This window comes from Apodemus sylvaticus, chromosome 4 (genome assembly GCF_947179515.1).
Source record: "Apodemus sylvaticus chromosome 4, mApoSyl1.1, whole genome shotgun sequence".
NCBI classification, from domain to species: domain Eukaryota; kingdom Metazoa; phylum Chordata; class Mammalia; order Rodentia; family Muridae; genus Apodemus; species Apodemus sylvaticus.
The window spans coordinates 79,572,918-79,593,526 of record NC_067475.1 but is presented as its reverse complement, the minus strand read 5'-3'; the positions used below and the strand labels follow the sequence as shown (position 1 = coordinate 79,593,526).

The 20,609-nt window shown below is 54.1% G+C and overlaps 1 protein-coding gene across 6 annotated transcripts; it reads left to right on the top strand.

Moving 5' to 3' along the window:
* Positions 1-4,195: 4,195 nt before the first annotated feature.
* Nes (nestin) lies at positions 4,196-13,439 on the top strand. 6 transcript variants are annotated; one of them, XM_052180168.1, is made up of 5 exons: positions 4,196-5,144; positions 6,132-6,256; positions 7,955-8,028; positions 8,232-9,467; positions 9,822-13,439. In XM_052180168.1, exons 1-5 carry the CDS (start codon positions 4,206-4,208, stop codon positions 13,028-13,030), a joined length of 5,583 nt encoding a protein of 1,860 aa, XP_052036128.1. In that variant the 5' UTR covers positions 4,196-4,205; the 3' UTR covers positions 13,031-13,439. The 6 variants fall into 6 exon arrangements, with proteins under 6 accessions (XP_052036128.1, XP_052036126.1, XP_052036127.1 ...); XM_052180166.1 differs by having other exon boundaries at positions 8,232-9,498; positions 9,628-13,439; XM_052180167.1 differs by having other exon boundaries at positions 8,232-9,627; positions 9,853-13,439.
* Positions 13,440-20,609: the final 7,170 nt, after the last annotated feature.

Genomic DNA, 20,609 nt, shown 5'->3' with positions numbered 1-20,609 from the left:
ATTACAGATGGTTGTGAGGCACCATGTGGTTGCTGGGAATTGAACTCAGGGCCTCTGGAAGAACAGACAGTACTCTTAACTGCTGAGCCATCTCTCCAGCCATGTTTGGCCTCTTGTACTCATGACTGAGCCCTTTGTGTCCTGGGATTACAGAGGCAATGCCAGGCATAGTTCATTTCTCTCCTACTCTGTCAAGATCTCTCTCTCCCTTTTTTCATGAATATAGATCTGATAAACATGGTTTCTACTTGATTCATGGTGAAAATAAAAGCATTTAGCATGGTTGAGTGCTTGCCTGGCATGCATGAATCACTAGGTTTAGGCCCCAGCACTGCTAAATAAAACACCCCACCCTGCCCACTTTCAATAGTCAGGGACAAGGACAGGCCCCTTCCTGGGTTGCCCAGAAAGGCCTTGGGATCTGTCGCTGTTTTTCTGTCTTGCTGTCTCTCTCTGTATCTTTTGCTGCCTTTCCCTGTCCCTGTTTTTGTGCCTCTGTCTCTCTGTCTTACTGTTCTTGGTTCTGTCTGTAGCTCTGTCTCTATCTCTACTCCTCTCTGTTGTCTCTGTCTCTCTGTTTCTGTCTCTTGGTCTCAATGGCTGCTGATCTGTTTGTACTTACCAGTTGTAGTGGCATGTGGCCCATGTGCTGTGTGCTGTGGTCTTAGGGAATAACAACAACAACAACAACACTGCAGCTGAAAGTCTCACAGATTCCTCACAGCCAAGAGAATATAGCTCAAAGAGTATTTGTCTAGTATTCATGGTCCACTGGGGTCCACCCACACCACAGCCATCCTGTAATTAATGCAGTTCCCAAAGGTTGAGAGAGGGTCCCCTGTTGGCATAAATTTTTTGCAACTTACTTTTTTTTTTTTTTTGCAACTTACTTTTAATAAGGGTTCGGCATCTCCTCTACCACACCACCCGGCAGAGGTAGTGGAAGAGAAAAGTTATTAGGATATGGGGAAGTGGACCTGTTCAGCAATAGTTCTTTGGGGGCAAGCTGGATCTTCTTGGGCAGCAGTTCAGTCCCATAGCAAACACCAAATGCAACTCAGCAGCTGCAGACCAGTCCTCTAGGCAGGCAGACACCAGGCACGAACCAGCAGCTACAGTCCAGTCCTTTCAGCAAGCAGACACCAGGCAGCTGTAATTCAATCCTAAAGAAACTGCCAGGCTCACCGACCTGCCTGAGGTGAAGCCTCAGAAGCCACAAGCTGCCACGGGAACCTGGAGAGCAGTTCTTGGGTGAGTTTCTCTCAATGGCAGGATTACCACGAGTTGAGCTCAGCAACACTGTATATGATGAATCAATACATGTGTGTCACCGGGCAGTGGTGGTGCACGCCTTTAATCCCAGCACTTGGGAGGCAGAGGCAGGCAGATTTCTGAGTTCAAAGCCAGCCTGGTCTACAGAGTGAATTCCAGGACAGCCAAGGCTATACAAAGAAACCCTGTCTCGAAAGAAAAAAGCCAACAAAACAAAACAAAACAACCCCCCAAACAAACAAACAAACAAACAAAAAAAACATGTGTGGAGCAAACCAAACCAAAGCTCAGTGCTCGTCTCCCACTGTCTGTGGGGTCATATTTATATTTCTTCATCAAGTGTCCTTTCACGTGTCTGCTATATCCAAACATCCTCCCACCCGTGCTTCAGGAAAAGTCTTTTATGTGTTTACTTTAGCAAGACATCCTTTCACCTGTGCGCCTCAGTAAAACATCATTTGACATAACTGACTTGTTCAAGGCTTTGAGCTAGAAGGGGCAGATTCAGAGCCACAGCCCTGGCAAGGCACAGAGCCGTCAGGACCATGCTCAAGTGCTTGCAGTCTCTTTAGAACGTGGTCAGTGCTCTGCTGAGAAGGGCAGAGAAGGGCCTCTTATCCTCTTTCCACTGGAGACCTCGGTGCCTGAGGAAAAGTTACATGATCCACAGTTGTAGGTATGTAACAGGTATACAAGCCAAACACTGATAATCGTAAAGGCATTTATGTTAGAGCAAATCTTTGGTATACAGATGATTTTTCCATTTTTAAAAGGTGAAAGGGACTGGAGAGATGGTTCAATGGTTAGGAGCACTGACTGCTCTTCTGTCCTGGAACTCACTCTGTAGACCAGGCTGGCCTTGAACTCAGAAATCTGCCTGCCTCTGCCTCCCAAGTGCTGGGATTAATGGCGTGTGCCACCACTGCGCTGCAAATAAGTAAATCTTTTTTTAAAGATTATTTTTTAAATTATTTATTTATTTATTATATGTAAGTACACTGTAGCTATCTTCAGACATTCCAGAAGAGGGCGTCAGATCTCATTACGGATGGTTGTGAACCACCATATGGTTGCTGGGATTTGAACTCAGGACCTTCGGAAGAGCAGTTGGTGCTCTTAACCACTGAAAGTGTTTCCTGCTAATGGGAAGGCTTGCTTGCTTATTCTTGTGTAGCGTTGAATCTTGGCTGAACTTCTGGCACTTCAGGACCATGGTGGAACATCTTCAGCATTTTCAGAATTGATCCACACTTTAATTTTAAAAATAGTTTGTTGTTATTTTGTACGGTGTATGTCTGTGCATGCGCATGTGTATCTGTGTGTGGATGCATGCAGCGCTCAGAGGCCTTTGAGGTCCCCGGAGCTGCACACGTGTGCTCGGAATTGTACTTGGGTCCTCTGGAAGAGTAACAAGTGCTTTTGACTACTGCGCATCTCTCCAGCCCAGACATCTTAATTTTGAAACTATCAATGCTGGAAATCTGTATGAATGATTTTGCCCATAGCAGAAATATGTTTAGGACCATTTCAGAAATTTTGGAAAATTCGCCCTAATTCCAAGCCAAAATTCACTGAAGTATTTTATTTTATTTTTTTCTTTGAGACAGGATCTTACTATATAGTCCTGGCTGGCCTGAAACTCATTTGCTATGTAGAGGCTGGCCTCAGACTCAGAGACTGGCTTTATTCTGCCTCTTGAGTGCTGGGATTAAAGGGATTAAACTGGCCTCACTGAACAAAATTTGATGAAACTCATGTCATCGACTCAAACAGCTATTTAAAAGAGTTTAGACTTATTGTTATTATTGGTGTGTGTGTGTACAGGTACACCATGCCACAGTATGACACGTGGGAGTCAGTTCTCTCTTCATTATGTGGGTCTTGAACATCATGTCAGGGAGCACAGCAACAGGCAGACCGGTGTGCACTACTGGGGCAGCAGCTGGGTGTTCACACCCCCATCCACAAGCACAGACAGAGAGGTGCTACTTCAGTCTTTCTCCGAGCCTGCCCCCAGTGACACACCCCCTCCAACAAGGCCCTCTCTCCCAATCTGTCTGAAACTGGTCCTCCAACTGGGGACCAAGCATTCAGACGTTTGAGCCTAAGGGTCCCCCTGTAGAAAATCCACAGCTTCATTTATTTCGTCTCCAGACTTCGTGCTTAGCCACCAGGGGGCTCCCCTGAGCCCCGTAACTTCCTGAGTAAACGACTAGAGCGTAGGAACTTCAAAGGAGAAAAACTTTTCTTGAGCCCATAATGTCCCTTGCCATTCTCCTTTTCCTGGTGCGGGGTAGGGGAGGGGAGACGTCCCGCTGTGGGTATGAACTGGGCATTGTGCCTGTTAACATCAACTGGGCTGGCTCAGGGCAGGGCCGAGGCTAAGGCAGGAGCATCTTTATGATTTTTAAGACCAGCCTCATCTAAAGAAAAGGGAGGGGGGTGTTTACTACCCAGGCTGGTCCCAATCCTACTTCAGCCTCCGGAACACTGGGAGGCTTCTCCCAGTCCTAGTGGGTTCTTCTTGCTTCGGGCAGTGTTTCTCTGCAGTGTTGCCTCTCTTGGGGGTGAGTATTTACTGTTTTACAAAAATCACTGCACCGTCCGTTTTTCCATCAGTTCATGAGGTTTCCAACATCAAGCCATTTTATAAATGAGAAGCTGAGACTCAGAGGATTTGAGTAAGGGTGTGTAGAGAAAGAAGGTCCTCAGGCCCAGTTCTATGCATCTTAGGGTGTGCTGCGGTGTCTGGCTGTATCTCAAGTGTCTTTCAGAAAATCACCCCCACCGAACGGGATCCCCCAGGGCGGGGCCACACTTTGGTTCTTCTCTTCTGCGCCAGGATGATGCAGGGACCCGGGCTGCGTGTTGAACACGCACTCTAAAGGGTTAAAGCCTGGGGGCCGCCCCTTTTCCGCCCGGCCGGCGGGAGTATGAATACCCTCTCTCCAGCTCCCTGCTGGAATCCTCCGCTTCCGCTGGGACGCTGTTGCCGCTACTCCTTTTCTCCCCTTTACAGGCTCCAAGGGCCACTCCCTTCTTTAGTGCTCCTCGTCCGCTCGCCCTCGGGGGGCCAGACCAGCGACATGGAGAGCTGCATCGGGGAAGAATCTTTTCAGATGTGGGAGCTCAATCGACGCCTGGAGGCCTACTTGACTCGGGTCAAGACCCTAGAGGAGCAGAACCAGCTGCTCAGCGCTGAGCTTGGGGGACTCCGGGCGCAGTCCGGGGACGCCTCCTGGCGAGCCCGAGCCGACGACGAGCTGGCAGCCCTGCGGGTCCTCGTCGACCAGCGCTGGCGGGAGAAGCACGAGGCCGAGGTGCAGCGCGACAACCTGGCCGAAGAGCTGGAGAGCGTGGCGGGCCGCTGCCAGCAGGTGCGGCTCGCCCGGGAGCGGACCGTCGAAGAGGCCGCCTGCAGCCGGCGCGCGCTCGAGGCGGAGAGGAGTGCGCGGGGCTGGCTGAGCACCCAGGTGGCCGAGCTGGAGCGTGAGATAGAGGCGCTGCGAGCCGCACACGAGGAGGAGCGCGCGCACCTGAACGCCCAAGCCGCCTGTGCGCCGCGCCGACCCCCCGCGCTGCCCCACGGATCTCCCGTCCGGGCCCCCGAAGTCGAGGAGCTGGCCAGGCAGCTAGGCGAAGTGTGGCGCGGGGCTGTGCGTGGCTACCAGGAGCGCGTGGCTCACATGGAGAGCTCGCTGGGCCAGGCCCGCGAGCGCTTGAGCCAAGCCGTGCGGGGCGCTCGGGAGAGTCGCTTAGAGCTGCAGCAGCTGCAGGCTGATCGCGACAGCCTCCAGGAGCGCAGAGAGGCGCTGGAACAGAGATTGGAAGGCCGCTGGCAGGACCGGCTGCAGGCCACTGAAAAGTTCCAGGTGAGGAGAGTCACCGCCCCTGCCCCCCTAAGACCAAGCCCTAGGAAGTACTTAGGATGGCCAGAGACCCTCAGGAAAGGGGTGGGGGCAAGGGCAACTGTATTCAGGAGTTCTTGCCCAGAGCAAGCACAGGGCCTAGACTTTGCTGTCCAGGTAGGCAGGATGGATGGAGTTCTGAGACCTCCTAGGACAGCTCCCTTGAAAGGCCCGCAGGCCAACACCCACTGTTACTGCTCCTCACTCTGAATAGCAACTTCCCTCCAGGATGACTCCGTGTGCCCTTCCCTATGCTATTGTCAATCAGAAGGTGCCCAGCACATACCCCCTCAGCACCAGACGGTCCCTAGCAACCACAGTGAAGGAAGGCGGGGTGAGCTACCGCCGACCACCAGCCCCCTCTCGATGTCAAGGCTTCTCAGCTCCCTGAAGCACATTCCAAAGGCCTGGGGCACCCTCCCCCTTACACTGCACAGATGATGTGGCCAACAGCTGAGAAAACAGCCTCTTGCCTGGCCCAGACAGAAGTCCCGACATGGCCACCTGCCCACTCTTCTTGGGGGAGAAAGATTCCAGAACACATGGGAAGTGGAGGAACCCAGCCTGCTATGAGGATCTGGGGGCAGTGGTGGCTCAACTGTTTTCCTTCCAAGCCCTCCCAAGCCAACTCTTGATAAATTGCTTTTTCCTTCTGTTTCCATTTACCTCTTCTTCCGCTGTGTAACCCATCTCCTCTCCTTTACCCCGTCTCCTCCCGTGGACCCTAGATTCTCAATAGCATGTGTTATCATTTAATCAGCATCCTCAAGAGAAGCCTGGTCTAGGAGAGGCCTGGAGTGTTCCCTGTGCTTGTCTGGGGCAATCCAGTGCAGTGCTCCAGATGGGGAAGGTGTAGGTAGAGGAAGAGGAGGCCCAGAGCGCAGGCTCCTTCCACTCACTCTCCCGTCCACTCACTCTCCCGTCCACTCACTCTCCCTGCTTGCTTTGCAGCTGGCTGTGGAAGCCCTGGAGCAGGAGAAACAGGGAATACAGAGCCAGATCGCTCAGATCCTGGAAGGTGGGCAGCAACTGGCACACCTCAAGATGTCCCTGAGTCTGGAGGTGGCTACATACAGGTACACAGTGCTGCAGGGCCCAGAAACTTGGCTCTGCACTTTGCGTGGCTCCAGCTGTCGCCCTGTAAAACTATTCTGTGTGTATTTGTGTAATGCCACATGTGTGCAGGTGTCTTAAGAGCCTGGAAGAAGGCACTGGGTCCCCTGCTGCTGGAGTTCCAGGCTGTGAGCAGCTCCACGTCGGTGCTGTGGACCAGACCCCTGTTCTCTTCAAGAGCAGCAAGCGCTCTCAACCTCTGAACCATCTGTCCAGCCCTCAGAGTCACTTCAACCTTTTTATTACATTTGTTTACGTATGTGATGGAGGCGTATGGGTCCCAGAGATCAAACAGGGTGTCTGCCTTGGCAGCTTGGTAGGCATGGGCCCACCTGCTCCCAGGTTCAGGACTAGAAGAGAAGGTAATGCTCAAAGAGACAGCTCCGTCTTCAGGGAGGAGACCAGAGGGCAGGCACCAGCACTTCAGTTCTTCGAAAGGCAGGCAATCTCCAGTGTCTGTGCCAAATCCTGGGGACACTTGGGCACTCTCAGAAGAGAGACCTAGCAGGTTTGCCTGATCATGCTAACCGGCCCCCTGGCCGGGGCCTCAGCCCTGTCTGGGGTAAGAGCTGGACTCCAAGCCTTCTGCTTCCTTTCAAGCCCTAGTGTCACTGGCCATGCCCGGCTCTCTGCCCCTTTCTTGGCTGCCTCATTAAGGCTGAGTGGAGCAGCTCTGGGGTGATGTGTATAGCCTCTATCTGTGTGTCTTGTGGGAAGAGGTCCCAGCTGTGGAGAGCTGAGGATATCCCTCCAGAGTATGGAACCAGAACAGGATTGTCTCCGTTCTCCAGAATCCACTGGCAAAGAGGCAAGACCACAGGCAGGTCTAGGAGAGGAGCTGAGGGTCGGGCCCGGTGAAGGAAAGCTAGTGAGTGTCCAGGAAGGACTGAATGCACAAGGCAGGATGTTGTGTGAGGACAGAGGAGAGGCTGCTTTAGGAACCAGATGTGCTCAGAGGCCATGACTGGAAACAAGAGACTAGTTCCGAATCCCTGGTGAGCTGATCTCCCTCATCTCCTCCAATCATAGGTCACGGAGGCGGGACGTGAACCTAAAAACCTCTCTGCCCTGAAGGGTTTGTGATCCTAAGATGAGGGCCTTAGCCCCAGTCAGTCTTCTGAGGGGAAGGGTCTGGGCAGCTCTGAGGAATGTAACCACTGGTGTTTGCGGTCTGAAAAGGATTTGGAGTAGAGGAGCTGAATTCATTTGCTTTTGTCTGTCACCCGCACAGGGGGCAGAGGAGAGAGCCATCCCATGGGAACTGCCTGAGAATTCCCACTTCCCCTGAGGAGCCCCCCTTCTCAGGCCCTCCAGATGGTAGCATGGACAAAAGGCAATAATTAGCATGAGAATCGGCCTCCCTCTCGGAGGATGAGGTCATCGGCCTTGGCCTTGGGTGGGGAGGCGGAGACTGATCTGCGGAGACTGATCCGAGGAGTCCGATCTAAGCGCTAGCAATTCACTTGGCCCTGCGTCAGTGTGGGAATCTGCATGTGGGGTCTCCCTGCGTCTCAAAATATGGGTTGACCAAGTATATATCTGCGGGTGTATGACTGTGTGGCTTTCATATGACAATAGTCACAATAAAGAGTGATCCTGCCGTGGCAGGCCATGCGATCTCAGCTGGTACTGACCCCATTTCCACCCCCTCTCCCCACCAGGACTCTGCTGGAGGCTGAGAACTCTCGGTTGCAGACACCTGGACGAAGTTCCCAGGCTTCTCTTGGCTTTCCGGGTAAGAGGCGGAGCCAGCTGCCCCTGTAAGCTCTCCGTGGAAGGTCTTCCCTAGGCAGCATCATCAGTCTTCACTCCCTCGTCCCAACCATACTGATGTTCCCCGGTCCAGCCAGTGGGGGTTGGGCAAAATGGCTGATGTAAGAGCTGTTCTGGGGTGAGGCCGGGGGCATACTTACAGTGTTTCTTACTCTGCTTTTCCAGACCCCAAGCTGAAGCTGCATTTCCTTGGGATACCAGAGGACCAGCACCTGGGATCTGTGCTCCCTGTCCTCAGCCCAACATCCTTCCCTTCCCCCTTGCCTAATACCCTTGACACTCCTGCGACAGCCTTTCTGAAGACACAGGAATTCCTTCAGGCCAGAACCCCCACCTTGGCCAGCACTCCCATACCACCTATGTCTGAGATTCCCTGTCCTACAAATGCAGAGGTCAGAGCCCAGGATGCCCCTCTTTCCCTGCTCCAGACACAGGGTGGGAGGCAACAGGCTCCAGAGCCTCTTTGGGCTGAGGCCACAGTGCCTATTTCTACTGGTGTCCTCCCAGAACTAGAGGAGCCTGGGGGCAAGGGATACTTCCCTGATGTTCCCACCTCCTTAACCCCACCCCTCAACCCTCACCACCCTGTTTTAGAGGCTAAAGATGGAGAATCTAGTGAGTCTAGAGTTTCTAGCATATTCCAGGAAGGAGAAGATCAAATCTGGGAACTCGCAGAGAAAGAAGCAGCCTTAGAGGTAAAAGTAGAGAATAATTTAGCACAGGAATCACAAGAAAGTGGTCTGGACACAAAAGAAATCCTGGATTCCCAGGGACCTTTGCAAAAGGAAACCCTGAAGGCTCTAGGAGAGGAGCCGCTGTTGTCTCTGAAAATCCAGAGTCATGAGACATCAGGAAAGGAGAATTGCAATTCATCTATAGAAGAGAACCTGGGAACACTAAAAAACACAGAAAAAGAAAAACAATCACTGAAGTCTTTAGAAGAAAAGAATGTAGAGGCAGAGAAAACTCTAGAAAACGGGCTTCCTGAGCTATCTATGCCTTTAAAAAAAGAAGACCCGAGAATCGAGGATCAAGAATTAATGTCTCCTGAAGGCACATTAGAGACAGTTTCATTTCTAGGAAAGGAAAATCAAGAAATAGTGAGGTCTTCAGAAGAGGGGAACTTAGAAACATTGACAACTTTTAAAGAGGAGAGCCAGTACCCACTAGGATGTCCAGAAGCCGAGGACCAGATGCTTGAGAGACTGGTAGAGAAAGGGGGTCGGAGCTTCCCAGGGTCTCCAGAAGAAGAGGACCAGCAGGCATTTAGACCTCTGCAGAAAGAGAACCAGGAGCCACTAAGGTGTGAAGAAACAGAGGACCAGATGCATGAGAGACTGATAGAAAAGGCCAGTCAGGAGTCCCTGGGGTCTCCAGAAGAGAATCAGGAGGCATTTAGACCTCTGCAGAAAGAGAACCAGGAGCCACTAAGGTGTGAAGAAACAGAGGACCAGATGCATGAGAGACTGATAGAAAAGGCCAGTCAGGAGTCCCTGGGGTCTCCAGAAGAGAATCAGGAGGCATTTAGACCTCTGGAGAAAGAGAATCAGGAGCCACTAAGGTTTGAAGAAATGGAGGACCAGATGCATGAGAGACTGATAGAAAAGGCCAGTCAGGAGTCCCTGGGGTCTCCAGAAGAGAATCAGGAGCCACTAAGGTTTGAAGAAGTGGAGGACCAGATGCATGAGAGACTGATAGAAAAGGAGAGTCAGGAGTCCCTGGAGTCTCCAGAAGAGGATCAGGAGGCATTTAGACCTCTGGAGAAAGAGAATCAGGAGTCATTAAGGTTTGAAGAAGCAGAGGATCAGACGCTTGAGAGACTGATAGAAAAGGAAAGTCAGGAGTCCCTAAGGTCTCCAGAAGAAGAGGACCAGAGGATTGGGAAGCCTCTAGAAAGAGAGAATCAGGAATCTCTGAGGTCTCTTGATGAAAACCAGGAGACCATTGTACTACTAGAAAGCAAGAACCAGAGGCCACTGAGGTCTCTAGAAGTAGAAGAGGAGGAGCAGAGAATTGTGAAACCTCTAGAAAAAATGAGCCAGGACTCCCTCAAATCTCTAGAAAAAGAGAACGCACAGCCACTGAGGTATCTGGAAGAAGATGACTGCATGATTCAGAGCCTGCTAGACAACAAGACTCACAAGAGCCTGGGGTCTCTTGAAGATAGAAATGAGGAGAACATAATACCACCAGAAAGTGAGACCCAGGCTTCACTGAGGCCTCCAGAAGAGGAAGAACAGAGGATTGTGAACTGTCTAGAAAAAGAAAGCCAGGAGTTCCTGAGGTCTCCAGAAGAAGAGAACCACGGACCACTGAGTTCTGTAGAAAAAGAGGACCAGATGGTTGAGAGCCAGCTAGAGAAAGAGAGTCAGGACTCAGGGAAGTCTCTAGAAGATGTGAGCCAGGAGACCTTTGGATCTCTGGAAAATGAGAATCCAGAGTCCCTGAGATCTCTAGCAGGCGATGACCAAGAGGATCAGAAACTTGAACCAGAGACCCAACAGCCACTGAGGGCTATAGAGGACGGGCAGGCAGCAGCGAGCCCACCAGAAAAGGTGGATCCAGAGTTACAGAAGCCTCTTAGAAATGACCAGGAAATAGTTAGGTCTCTTGACAAAGAGAGTCAAGAGTCACCAGTGTCACTGAAAGAAGAAGGTATGGAGACAGTGAAGTCTTCAGAAACAGAGAACATAGAACCACTGGAGACTGCAGAAGAGGACCCAGAAAGAAGGAAGTTTATAGATACTCAAGAGCCATTGTGGTCTACCCAAGTGACTGGTGAGGCAATAGAACCTCTAGAAGATGAGATCCAACAACCACTGGGGTCTGTGGATGAGAACCAAGAGACGCTGACGCCCCTTGAAAAGGAGAGTCAAGAACCGAGATCTCTGGACAAGGGGAACCTAGAGACTGTGGAGTCACCAGGAGGGGTAGAGGACAGTCAGCAGTGCCTGGGAGTGGAAGAGGGTCTGGAGAGGGAACAGCACCAAGAGTCCCTGAGGTCTCTGGGAGAGGTGGAGCAGGAGCTGCCTGGGTCTGGAGATCACCAGAGGTGGGAGGAGGTGGTGGAGGACAGAGCAGCGGGTCAGGAAGCGCCCCTGGGGACCATAGGAGTGGAAACTCAGGATAAGGCGGAGTCGCATCTGAGGGGACAAGGTGGGGAGGAAGAAGCAGCAGAGCAGGGAGAGCGGCTGCAGGGTGTCATGGAGGAGGCCTGGAGTCTGGGGAGCTCGGAGCCCAAGGAGCAGAGGGTCCCTGCTGAGTCCCTCAACAACCTGGAGGGACAACCAGAGCAGATGGGGGCCCTAGAGGTCCCAGTTGCTCAGGGAGTGCCAGAGGTGACAGAACAAGATGAGCAAAGAGCCCAGGCAGGTGAACAAGACTGCGTAGAGGTGACCCTCGGGCCAGAGGCTGCCAGCACTGGACTGGAACTTGAGCAGGAAGTGGTAGGGCTAGAGGATCCAAGGCATTTCACCAGGGAGGAGGCCATTCACCCATCCCTGGGGGAGGAAAGTGTGAAGGCAAAGATAGCTCAGGGCTTGGAAGGGCCTGGAAAGGAACCAAAAGAGGCAGGTGCTCTGGACTCGGGGATCCTTGAATTACCCAAGACTAGCAGTGAGGCTCTGGAATGCGAGGGCCCTGAAGAGTCTGTGGAGGGCTGGGGAGAAGAGGAGGCCTCACTGGAGACCTCAGACCAGGAGGGCGGCGATGCACCTCAGCCCATGCCCCCGGAGACAGGGGACGATGAGGGTGTACAGGCAGCACTGACAGCCCCAGATCCCAAGCTCAAGGAACCCTGTTCACCCATCCCAATCCTGACAGATGCCCATGAGCTGCAGCTCCAGGCTGAGGAGATCCAGAAGGCTGGGTGGCAGCCAGAAGCTGGGCCTGAAGCACTGGGAAGGGTAGAAGATGAGGTGGAGTTTGGTCTTGGGGAGGAGATCCCCGAGGGCCTCCCTGATTGGGAGGAGGGCAGAGAAGACAGCGAGGCTGATGAGCTAGGGGAAACTCTCCCAGACTCTACTCCCCTGGGCCTCTACCTGAGGTCTCCTGCCTCCCCTAAGTGGGACCTGGCTGGAGAACAGAGGCTTTCCCCTCAAGGGGAGGCCAGGAAGGAAGGTTGGGGTCCTGTTGTCCTGGCTGCTCAGGGTCTCAGTGATCCACCTGAGGAGGAGGAGGAGGAGCAAGGCCATGACTCTGACCTATCATCTGAGGAATTTGAGGACCTAGCCACTGAGGCCTCTCTTCTCCCAGGTGTTCCCAAGGAGGTGGCAGATCATCTGGGCCAAGCGCCCCCAGTGCTGCAGCCTGCAGGCTGGGATCAGGGTGGGGAGTCTGATGGGTTTGCTGATGAGGAAGAGAGTGGGGAGGAGGGAGAGGAAGAAGATGTTGATGAGGAAGGAGCAGAGTCCGGGGCTCAATGGTGGGGGTCAGGGCCCTCTGGTGGAGGTGTCAAAGTCCAGGATATCACCCAAAGAGGGGACCTGGAACAGGAATCCGCGGGTGTCAGTGGTCTCTGGGATGATGGCTTGAGAGGGACTGCGGCTAATGTTCCTGTGACTACCCTAGAGATGGCGTCTCAGGACAGTGCTGAGCCTTCTGAGTCAGAGGGGTCTGAGTCTGCTTCCTTGGAGGGAGAGGAAGGTCAAGCAACTGACCATTTAGATGCTCCCCAAGAGGTGACTAGCAAGGTCCCAGGGGCAGGAGATACCTTTGATGTCAGTGGCCAGGGCCCCAACTCGGAGTCCGAGCAAGTGAATGGGAGGGTGGAGAATGGACTAGGGCAGCCTGAGGGGCAGGTGGTTCTGGATGCGGACAAGGACAGCCTCCCTTTACAGGAACAGGAGGTGGGTGCCCTAAAGGCCCCTTTGGTAGAGTCCCCTGTGCACTTAGGCCCAAGCCAGTTCCTCAAGTTCACTCTGAGTGGAGTAGATGGAGAGCCCTGGTCCTCAGAGGAAGACTAGAAACTGCCCCTCTGACACTGAGGACTTAACAGTGGGGATGTCCCTCCCTGCTCTGGGCCAGCACTCTTAGCTTTGCTCGCTTGACCTGTGGTATCCGTTCTGGAGAGGTGTGGCTGGCTGAGGTGAGATCCTGTTTGGATCACCATGAAGGCTCAAGTCAGCTGAGCCTGTAGTTCTACGTGCCCCCTTCTTCTGTGGCTCCCCTGCTGGAAGAGGCCTAAGCCCAGAGCTTTCCCCTGAGGCTGTCCTGGCCAGAGCTTGCTAGCCCTGCCTGTCTACAGTACTGCCACCTGCACAGGGTCTGGTGCATGCCCGGAGGAGCTGAGGGCAGCACTTATGAGTAACCCCCCCCCTCCATCTCTCTTGTTCCTCTCTTCCTCCCTTGAATAAAGTTGTATCCCTACCTACAGAGTCTGGTTGCTTTCTTCTAGCTTTCAGGGGACTCTGGTTGAGAAGCAATGGAGTAGAGGGGCTGGGAGAGGAAGAGCTAGCTGGACCTGTGGGGGGAAGGGGCTGCCTCTCAGGGAGGCCAGGTTGTCATCTCTCCCACAGCACTGATTACAGGGCCCTCTCACTGAATGTCCTCCTAACTAGCCCCTCTGTGACTCCAGCATAATTAGCCCCCTGGTTCCCAAACCCAAACAGTTGTCTGGCCTGTGATGAGTGACTGGGCTGGAGTGGGAGAGGGAGGAGCGAGGCCTAGCCCGCTGTAGGCTGGTTGTGGGGCCTCAGGTCGGCAGTTTCTCTGAACTTCAAACCCAGCCACACACACAGGAAGCTGGACTGTCCTCTGCTTTGGGTGGCTGCCTGGGGCAGGGAGAACAGGGGAGGGCCAGAGGAAGCCTCTGCTTTTGGCAGCTGAGGCCTCCCATGGCTCTGAAGGGGGAGAGAGCGGAAGAAGGGAGAGGAGGGCCAGGAGGATGGAAGGGAGCTTTCAGGTGCGTGTGCTAAGCAATGTCGAGTGACTCAGAACCTGGTCCCAACAGTAGGCTTCTCTCCCGACATCTATGCAGAGTGCAGAGGTTCCTGGATTTAGGTACCCACAGGCCTCAAAGTTGGGGGTACCCAAAGAAAAAGTACCTCTTAGGTAGACTCTGTTGAGAAGCAGACCAGATGCTCATCTAGATACTCTGAGGGGAAGGGGCTGGCTGTCCCCCCACAAAAAGCCACCATCACGAGCACCAAGCAGGCCCCTTTCCTTAGGATTAAGAGTTCCCTAGGGCCGGGCGGTGGTGGGGCACGCCTGTAATCCCAGCACTCTGGGAGGCAGAGGCAGGCGAATTTCTGAGTTCGAGGCCAGCCTGGTCTACAGAGTGAGTTCCAGGACAGCCAGGGCTACACAGAGAAACCTTGTCTCGAAAAAAATCCAAATCCACAAAAGAGTTCCCTAGGAGGGTAGACGGGGCTGTCCTAGCCAGCTGGCACTGTGGGCGCCTCTGTGCACGCCCTTCCTTCAGATCCACGTTCTGGTTCCGGGGTCCATTTCATCTACACCCTTGCCCTGCGGGTCCAGGATTCTGATTCTCCGACCCCACCCTCCTGGCAGCCCCAGCCTCCGCTCTGCTCTCTCCTTCCTGTACACTAATAACAAGGTCCTCCTGTCCCATCTGCCAGCTGACAGGCAGAGGCCAGCACGCTGGCATCAGGCAGGCAAGGCCTGCCCCTCCAGTAGGACAAGACGCCCTCTGCTCTCTCTGTGCAGGCCTTTCAGTGCCACTGCTTGGGTGGACACCAAGGACAGAGCCTAGCCAACGAGCCCTGCCTCCTGCTGGATCCCCTTCCTGTCTCCTCACAAGCCTGTGGTTCTCTACAGTTACCCCAGCTGGCCACTGATGCTAATAACCCTGTGACACAGGGGTTGAGACATAAGCTAGACAGAAGTGTGGACTTCCCTGAGGGGATGACAGCAGGAGGCACGGTATGCCTGGAAATGGCAGCAAGAGAAGTGAGATCTGGACAGTGCCAGGGGCGCCCCTGGTTATGACCCTCGGCGTAGCTGTTCATCTACTAACTGTCCATACGCCCATATGTCCATACAGTGCAGGCTCTGGGAACGCTGACAGCCTGCAACACAGCTTTGTATAGGAACTCCTGAGCGAAGACCGCCAACTTGAAATGGTCTTTGGAGACAGATGCATGCTGGGTAGGAGCACGGAGCAGGCCAGGCTACTCTGAATGGCCAGTGTTGGGGTAAGGGGTGTTTCTAGGGTGTGTGTGTGTGAGTGTGTGTGTGTGTAAATCTAGAACAGATGAGATCTAGGGCAGTGGAAGACAAAGCTAGCAGGGTGGTGGGAAGGGAGGAAGAAGCAGGGAAGGCCTTGGGGGGATTGCAGGAAGCCCTGGGAGAGAGGCATAATCCTCACCAAGAAGCCAGGAAGCATGGATCCTTCCTACGAAAAAGGAGCTTCTGAAAGGTCTATGCACAGGTGTCACTGCCGGGAAGTCTGTTTCCTGAGAAGGGCTGAGCAGGGCCCAGCGGGAGCCTGCCATGTATGCAGACACAGACCAAGGTGCAGGAGGGGACAGTAAGATGGGGGAGCAATGTGAACTCTTGGAAGCTGTGTAGGAGACCAGGCACAGGACAGCAGATGTCCCAGGGCTGCTTGCAAGCAACTGGACATGCGTGCCCCTTACCAAGACAGAGAACCAAGCAGAGGACTGTGACAGCAGAGGGAATGCATGTGACTCTGGAGAGAGCAGGGGCAAGAGCTGGAATCCCAGCAGAGCCCTAGAGAGTGAGCAGAGGCCCACAGAGTCCCTGGGGACCCCCAGAAGGCTGACCAAGTGGCCCAAGTGGGCAAAAGCAGGCCAAGGCCTGTCAGAGGTTGCATCATTACAGTGCTTCAGGGAAGCAAGGGCCTGCCGCCTGGAAGCCCCTTGAGCACAGTGAATGAGTGACAACCATGCATGCTTCTGAGGCTAGAGGACCCCCAGGAGTGAAGTGGGGGCAAGAGAGGAAACACTCCCCAACATACACACAGTATGAGACAGTGGGAGGTTATTCTGGGGCCTCCTTTGATAAATATAGCCTCTGAGCTAGCTGGAGACAGGCTGGGGGGGGGCAGAGGTGGCTTCCTCAGTTTGTTTGGGGCACTTCCTTATAAGGCTGAGCAGGCTGAGGCGCCTCCAAGGGTGAGGTCAGGGGCAGAGGCTCCCTCCAGCCCAGCCCGATGCTGTCCCTGTAGCTGCCAGAGCCCCAAAGGAAATCAAAGTCTAGGCTTTGTTCTACAGCCAAAGGCGCAAGCGAGGCCTCCTACAGCGCTCCCCCCGCCACTGCACCATCCTGCCTGGGGCACCCTTGCTGGGTGGGGCTCTCTTGGGCCCCTTGATTCCTCAGAGCCTGGGTTTTCTACAGGTAAGGTACTGGGCGAAGGGACTTCTTTCTAGAGACTCCAAACAGTTCTCAAATGAATGACATCACCCTCGACGCTCCCCTCCCCCTCCCCAGCGCTCAGCTTCTAGGGGGAAAAAAACCAACCCAGGATTCATTCATTGTCTGAAAGAAATCCCCCTCTCCATTCTTGTGGGGCCCACAGCCCACACCCCAGCTTCGCCCTGGGACACCAGCTGCTGCCACTTGACCTGTGTCGTCGCAGCTGCTGTCAGCCGTGCCAGCCTCTCTGGTGGGGCACGAAGGAATGTAGTTTCATTTCGTCTGGAATGTGCTGTCTGTACTACCGGTAGAAGGGGAGCCCACACAGCCCAGAAAACCGGAGACGACTCTGGGGTAGGAACAGGCCCCAAGTTCCTATTGTATGCCTAGGGGAGGGCACAAAGGCAAGATGGCTGGCCGGAAGTTAGCCGCGAGTCCTCCTGAGAGGAGGGAGAAGAGCCTGGTTCAGGCAGGGGAGAAAGGTTGCCAGCAGCTGCCCCTGAGCCCACGAGCCACCTTAGGGCCACACTGGAGCATGAAGCTGCCATAGAACCACGGACTCCGCTTGGTTCAGGGGCAGAGGGGACAAGGCATGAAGCCTCCAGCTGTTTGCACCGCAGGCAATGGAACCGCTGTTTCTTCTTCCAGCTTCTCTGCTTTCTACACCCTGAACCCCCTCACTCACGCCACCTTCTAACTCAACTTGGGCCAGCATGTCAGAAATCGCAGACCCACCTCTAACCTCAGTTCTTTCTAGCCCCAGTGCCCAGGGGCTCCAATGTCAACGCTCCCCGCCCCTGGACTCTAATGACCATTCTGTATGTCCTGTCCCAAAAGGATGGGGCCCAGGTGTCTGAACCCCAGGTCCTGGCACCCTCTTCTTCAATCATGGACTCCCCTCTCCAGCTCCAGCCTCCCTCCCCACCCTTATGAGTCAGCTGTGGTTCCATAAATAAACTGAGGCAGGTGCCAGGAGGCCTCTGTCGAGGAAGCCCCTCCCGCAGCTGTGGGCTCAGCTGTTGGCCCTTGGCCCCAGGAGGGTGCCTCCCCAGGAGATTCTGGCTAGCTCTGGAATCTCCCTGGTTTCTCTGGGGCCACTAATGGACCTCACTCAGCACAAAGGGACCCCTTTGCCTCTCCCTTCTCTGACCTCTCTCTCCAGACATGCAGTGCTGTGACGATCGGGCAGCTCCAGAAAGACCACACCAGGCCAAACGGTTCCACATGAGGTTTATTGAGAGAGGAAAGGGCAAGGTGGCGGCGGGAAAAGAAGAGGGGGGAAGAAAGAGAGAAAGATCAGAGGGGTCTTTCTTTATATATGGATGGTGATGTAGTAGTCACAGGTAAAGGTGGAAAGTGAGCCAAGTGGATTCTGGGAATATGGTGGCTGTTGCCTTGGCAACAGGTCGCTCTGTCGACTATGTGATGTCACAGGTTTCGGGGACGGGGGTCCTGATACCAACACCCAGAATGGCTCTGTCTCTCCAGGTTGGCTCTGAGTTCCAGATACCTTAGAGGGAACTTCAGCCTACTCTAATGGGGGAAACTGAGGCACAGAGTAATGTATCTTATCAGTGATGTAGTGTCTCCAGATGCCTCTTGGGCCAGGGCGCTTTGGGCTGCCTTTCACTGAGTGTTAAATGAGTCGTATTTCACTCCAGTCTTCAGTGGTCGGAAGCCTTCTCTCTGTTAACAATCCACTTAAACACCAAGGCCTCTGGGTAGCGGGAGGCTCAGGGCCCACCCACTTAGCCTATCACCCAAGCCACTGGCTGAGTGGAGAGCACCCCCACATCCCATCCGCCTCTGTCCCAGCCTTCCCTCACACTCTGCCCCTGAATTTTTCAGTTCTACTCAGGAGGAAGTTAGCTACTTTGCAGTAAGCCAAATAGAAGTCAGACATCAGGAAGGACCTCCATTTGGGAAAGGGAAACCCAGTTGCATCAGGTCCTGAGAGAGGGGGCACCTGGGCAGGCACTGTGGGTCAGGATCTGACTACAGAGCCTGAAAAAGATCTCTGACAAGGCGGTGCATTTTTAGAAGTCTTTGGGAACTGCTAAGTCACTGTGGACACTAGGACAATGGGACCCTTTCTCTCCCTATGCAGGAGTCAGGCCTACAGACAGGGCCTCCCAGCTGGGACAAAAGCCCCAAGTGAGGTCAGGGCAGTGCTGTGGGAGGCAAGGGTATGGGGAATCACTGGGAGGCAGAATGTATCAGAACATCCAGAGGCAGCAGGAGCCTGGCAGAAGGCCACGTCACAGGCTCCCAGACGGCCCCTGGGCAATGCTCAAGCCCCTACCTATTGCCCTGGGTGGATCTCTCTTTTCCAATACCTCCTAAATCTGGGGACAAGACATCCTGTTGGGAACCCCACTCTACTCATGTGTGGAGGAGGCTGAGCGCTGGGTCACACAGCCAGGGTCTCTCAGTGTGGCAGATGGCAGCGGTGGCTGGAGGTGTGGCCCTACTCCAAGTCTCCAGGTATGCTGGTGCTCTGTGTGTGACTTCTGAGGCACTGGCTAGCTAACGTCCATTCAGGGCACTGCTGAGTCATCCCAGAACACCCCCTTCCCTTTCCTCCTCTTCACCCCCCCTTCCCCAGGAAGCCCAACAAGCCAGGAGGAGGCTTCCTGTTTGCTGCCCTGCCAGAGAGGGCCAGCAGGTGGTGGAGGGTGCTGGTTCTAGTCTACCATCTACTTCTGGATCTCTCCTTACCCACGGAGTAGAGAAGATGGTGGACCTGTGCCAAGTGGGAGACTTGATGAAAACCTTGGAGAGAGGGCCGGGAAGCCCAGTATGCCACAAATCCCCATGCTACACTGAAATCACCCACCCACCGTGCTCCAGTGAGTTCTGAACCCAAAGGACAGACACCAGCTCTCCTCTAGCTCCTTTTCAGGCCCCGGCATCCTGGGTCTTCAGCCACGTACAGTTCCAGCTAAATGCCCTGACACGCCCCAAATGGCCAACTACAGGCTGATACAGGATAAAGCAGGGTCTGCTCTGGCCCCAGCCTCTTCCTCTTCCCTGTCGATCCTTAAGAACCAGTTTGTACTCTCGGGCTATTCTGAGCCCAGGGGCTGGAGGAAGGAGGCCGATGGTGAAGGTGGCGAGGTCTGAGAATCGAGAATCGGCGCTTTCTTAGGGAAGAAGGGCCAAGGAGAGTCTCAGGTCCTCGGAGCGTCCTTCCCAAGCCTCAGCGTTCCGAGTCTGTATCCTTTGCCACTTGTTTTTGTCCTTGTCGCCTGGCTTTTAGAAAAGGACTAAGAATGGCCAGGTGGGTTGGGTTAATGGGTATAAGGCATGAGTCCCGTGGCCGTCAATGCGGAGTGAACCAGGTGTGTGGATACGTAGCCATGATTTGCCTTCCACCAGGATGCGCCTCCAGCCAGTGTAAGGAGCTCTGGCTAGTTCAGGCACTGGTCATCCACTTCCTAGCTTGCAGTGACCTCATCACTTCAGCCTCCGCTGACTCAGCCCGGACCAACCCAGTCTGGCCAACCGGAAGTCCTGCATTCCCCCCCCCCCCCCCCCCCCCGCACAACTTTCTGCCCCGCATGCCTACCACTTCTGCCCCTGCAAGTCAGAAAGACCGCAACGCCCCCTGGTGGCCTCCTGGCCCCCTCTCTGGTCGGGATCCACTTCGCCCTCTAGAGCCACATAACTGTATCCGCAGCGTCCTCTACTGGTCACAGCCTGTGAGCCCGTTGGCATGCCGGAGAACTCCTTTTTTTTTCTTTTAATTTATTTATTATTATATCTAAGTACACTGTAGTTGTCTTCAGACACACCAGAAGAGGGCGTCAGATCTCTTTACCGATGGTTGTGAGCCGCCTGGAATTTGAACTCAGGACCTTCGGAAGAGCAGTCAGTGCTCTTTTAATATGCCCCGCTGGTACTGCTTCTCTGTCGCTGCCCAACTTTCAGAGGCAGTCTCGAATGCTCGAAATTAGACCACTAGAGGCCCCCCTTCCCCAGACCCGACTCTTCATTCAGTTGGTGACCTGATGCAGGCAGTGATGGAGGAATCCTCAACCGGCTGGGCATCCCTTTTGCGACTGGCATCGCTCTATTCTCCACGTTCTTGGTGACGTCTCTGACCTTTTGCAAGGTAGTAATTGTAGCGGCAGCTACCTTTGGAGGGTCTGCCCAACACTGTTTGAATGTCCACGCGTGCACAGAAGCATCAAACTTTGGGTTCAA

What these genes read in the sequence shown, in the direction of transcription:
- Nes (XM_052180163.1), top strand. Translation starts at nt 4,206, where the DNA reads ATGAATACCCTCTCTCCAGCTCCCTGCTGGAATCCTCCGCTTCCGCTG. An exon ending in AGGCCACTGAAAAGTTCCAG is followed by an intron (nt 5,145 to 6,131) that starts GTGAGGAGAGTC and finishes CTTGCTTTGCAG; the next exon opens with CTGGCTGTGGAAGCCCTGGA. An exon ending in GGCTTCTCTTGGCTTTCCGG is followed by an intron (nt 8,029 to 8,231) that starts GTAAGAGGCGGA and finishes CTGCTTTTCCAG; the next exon opens with ACCCCAAGCTGAAGCTGCAT.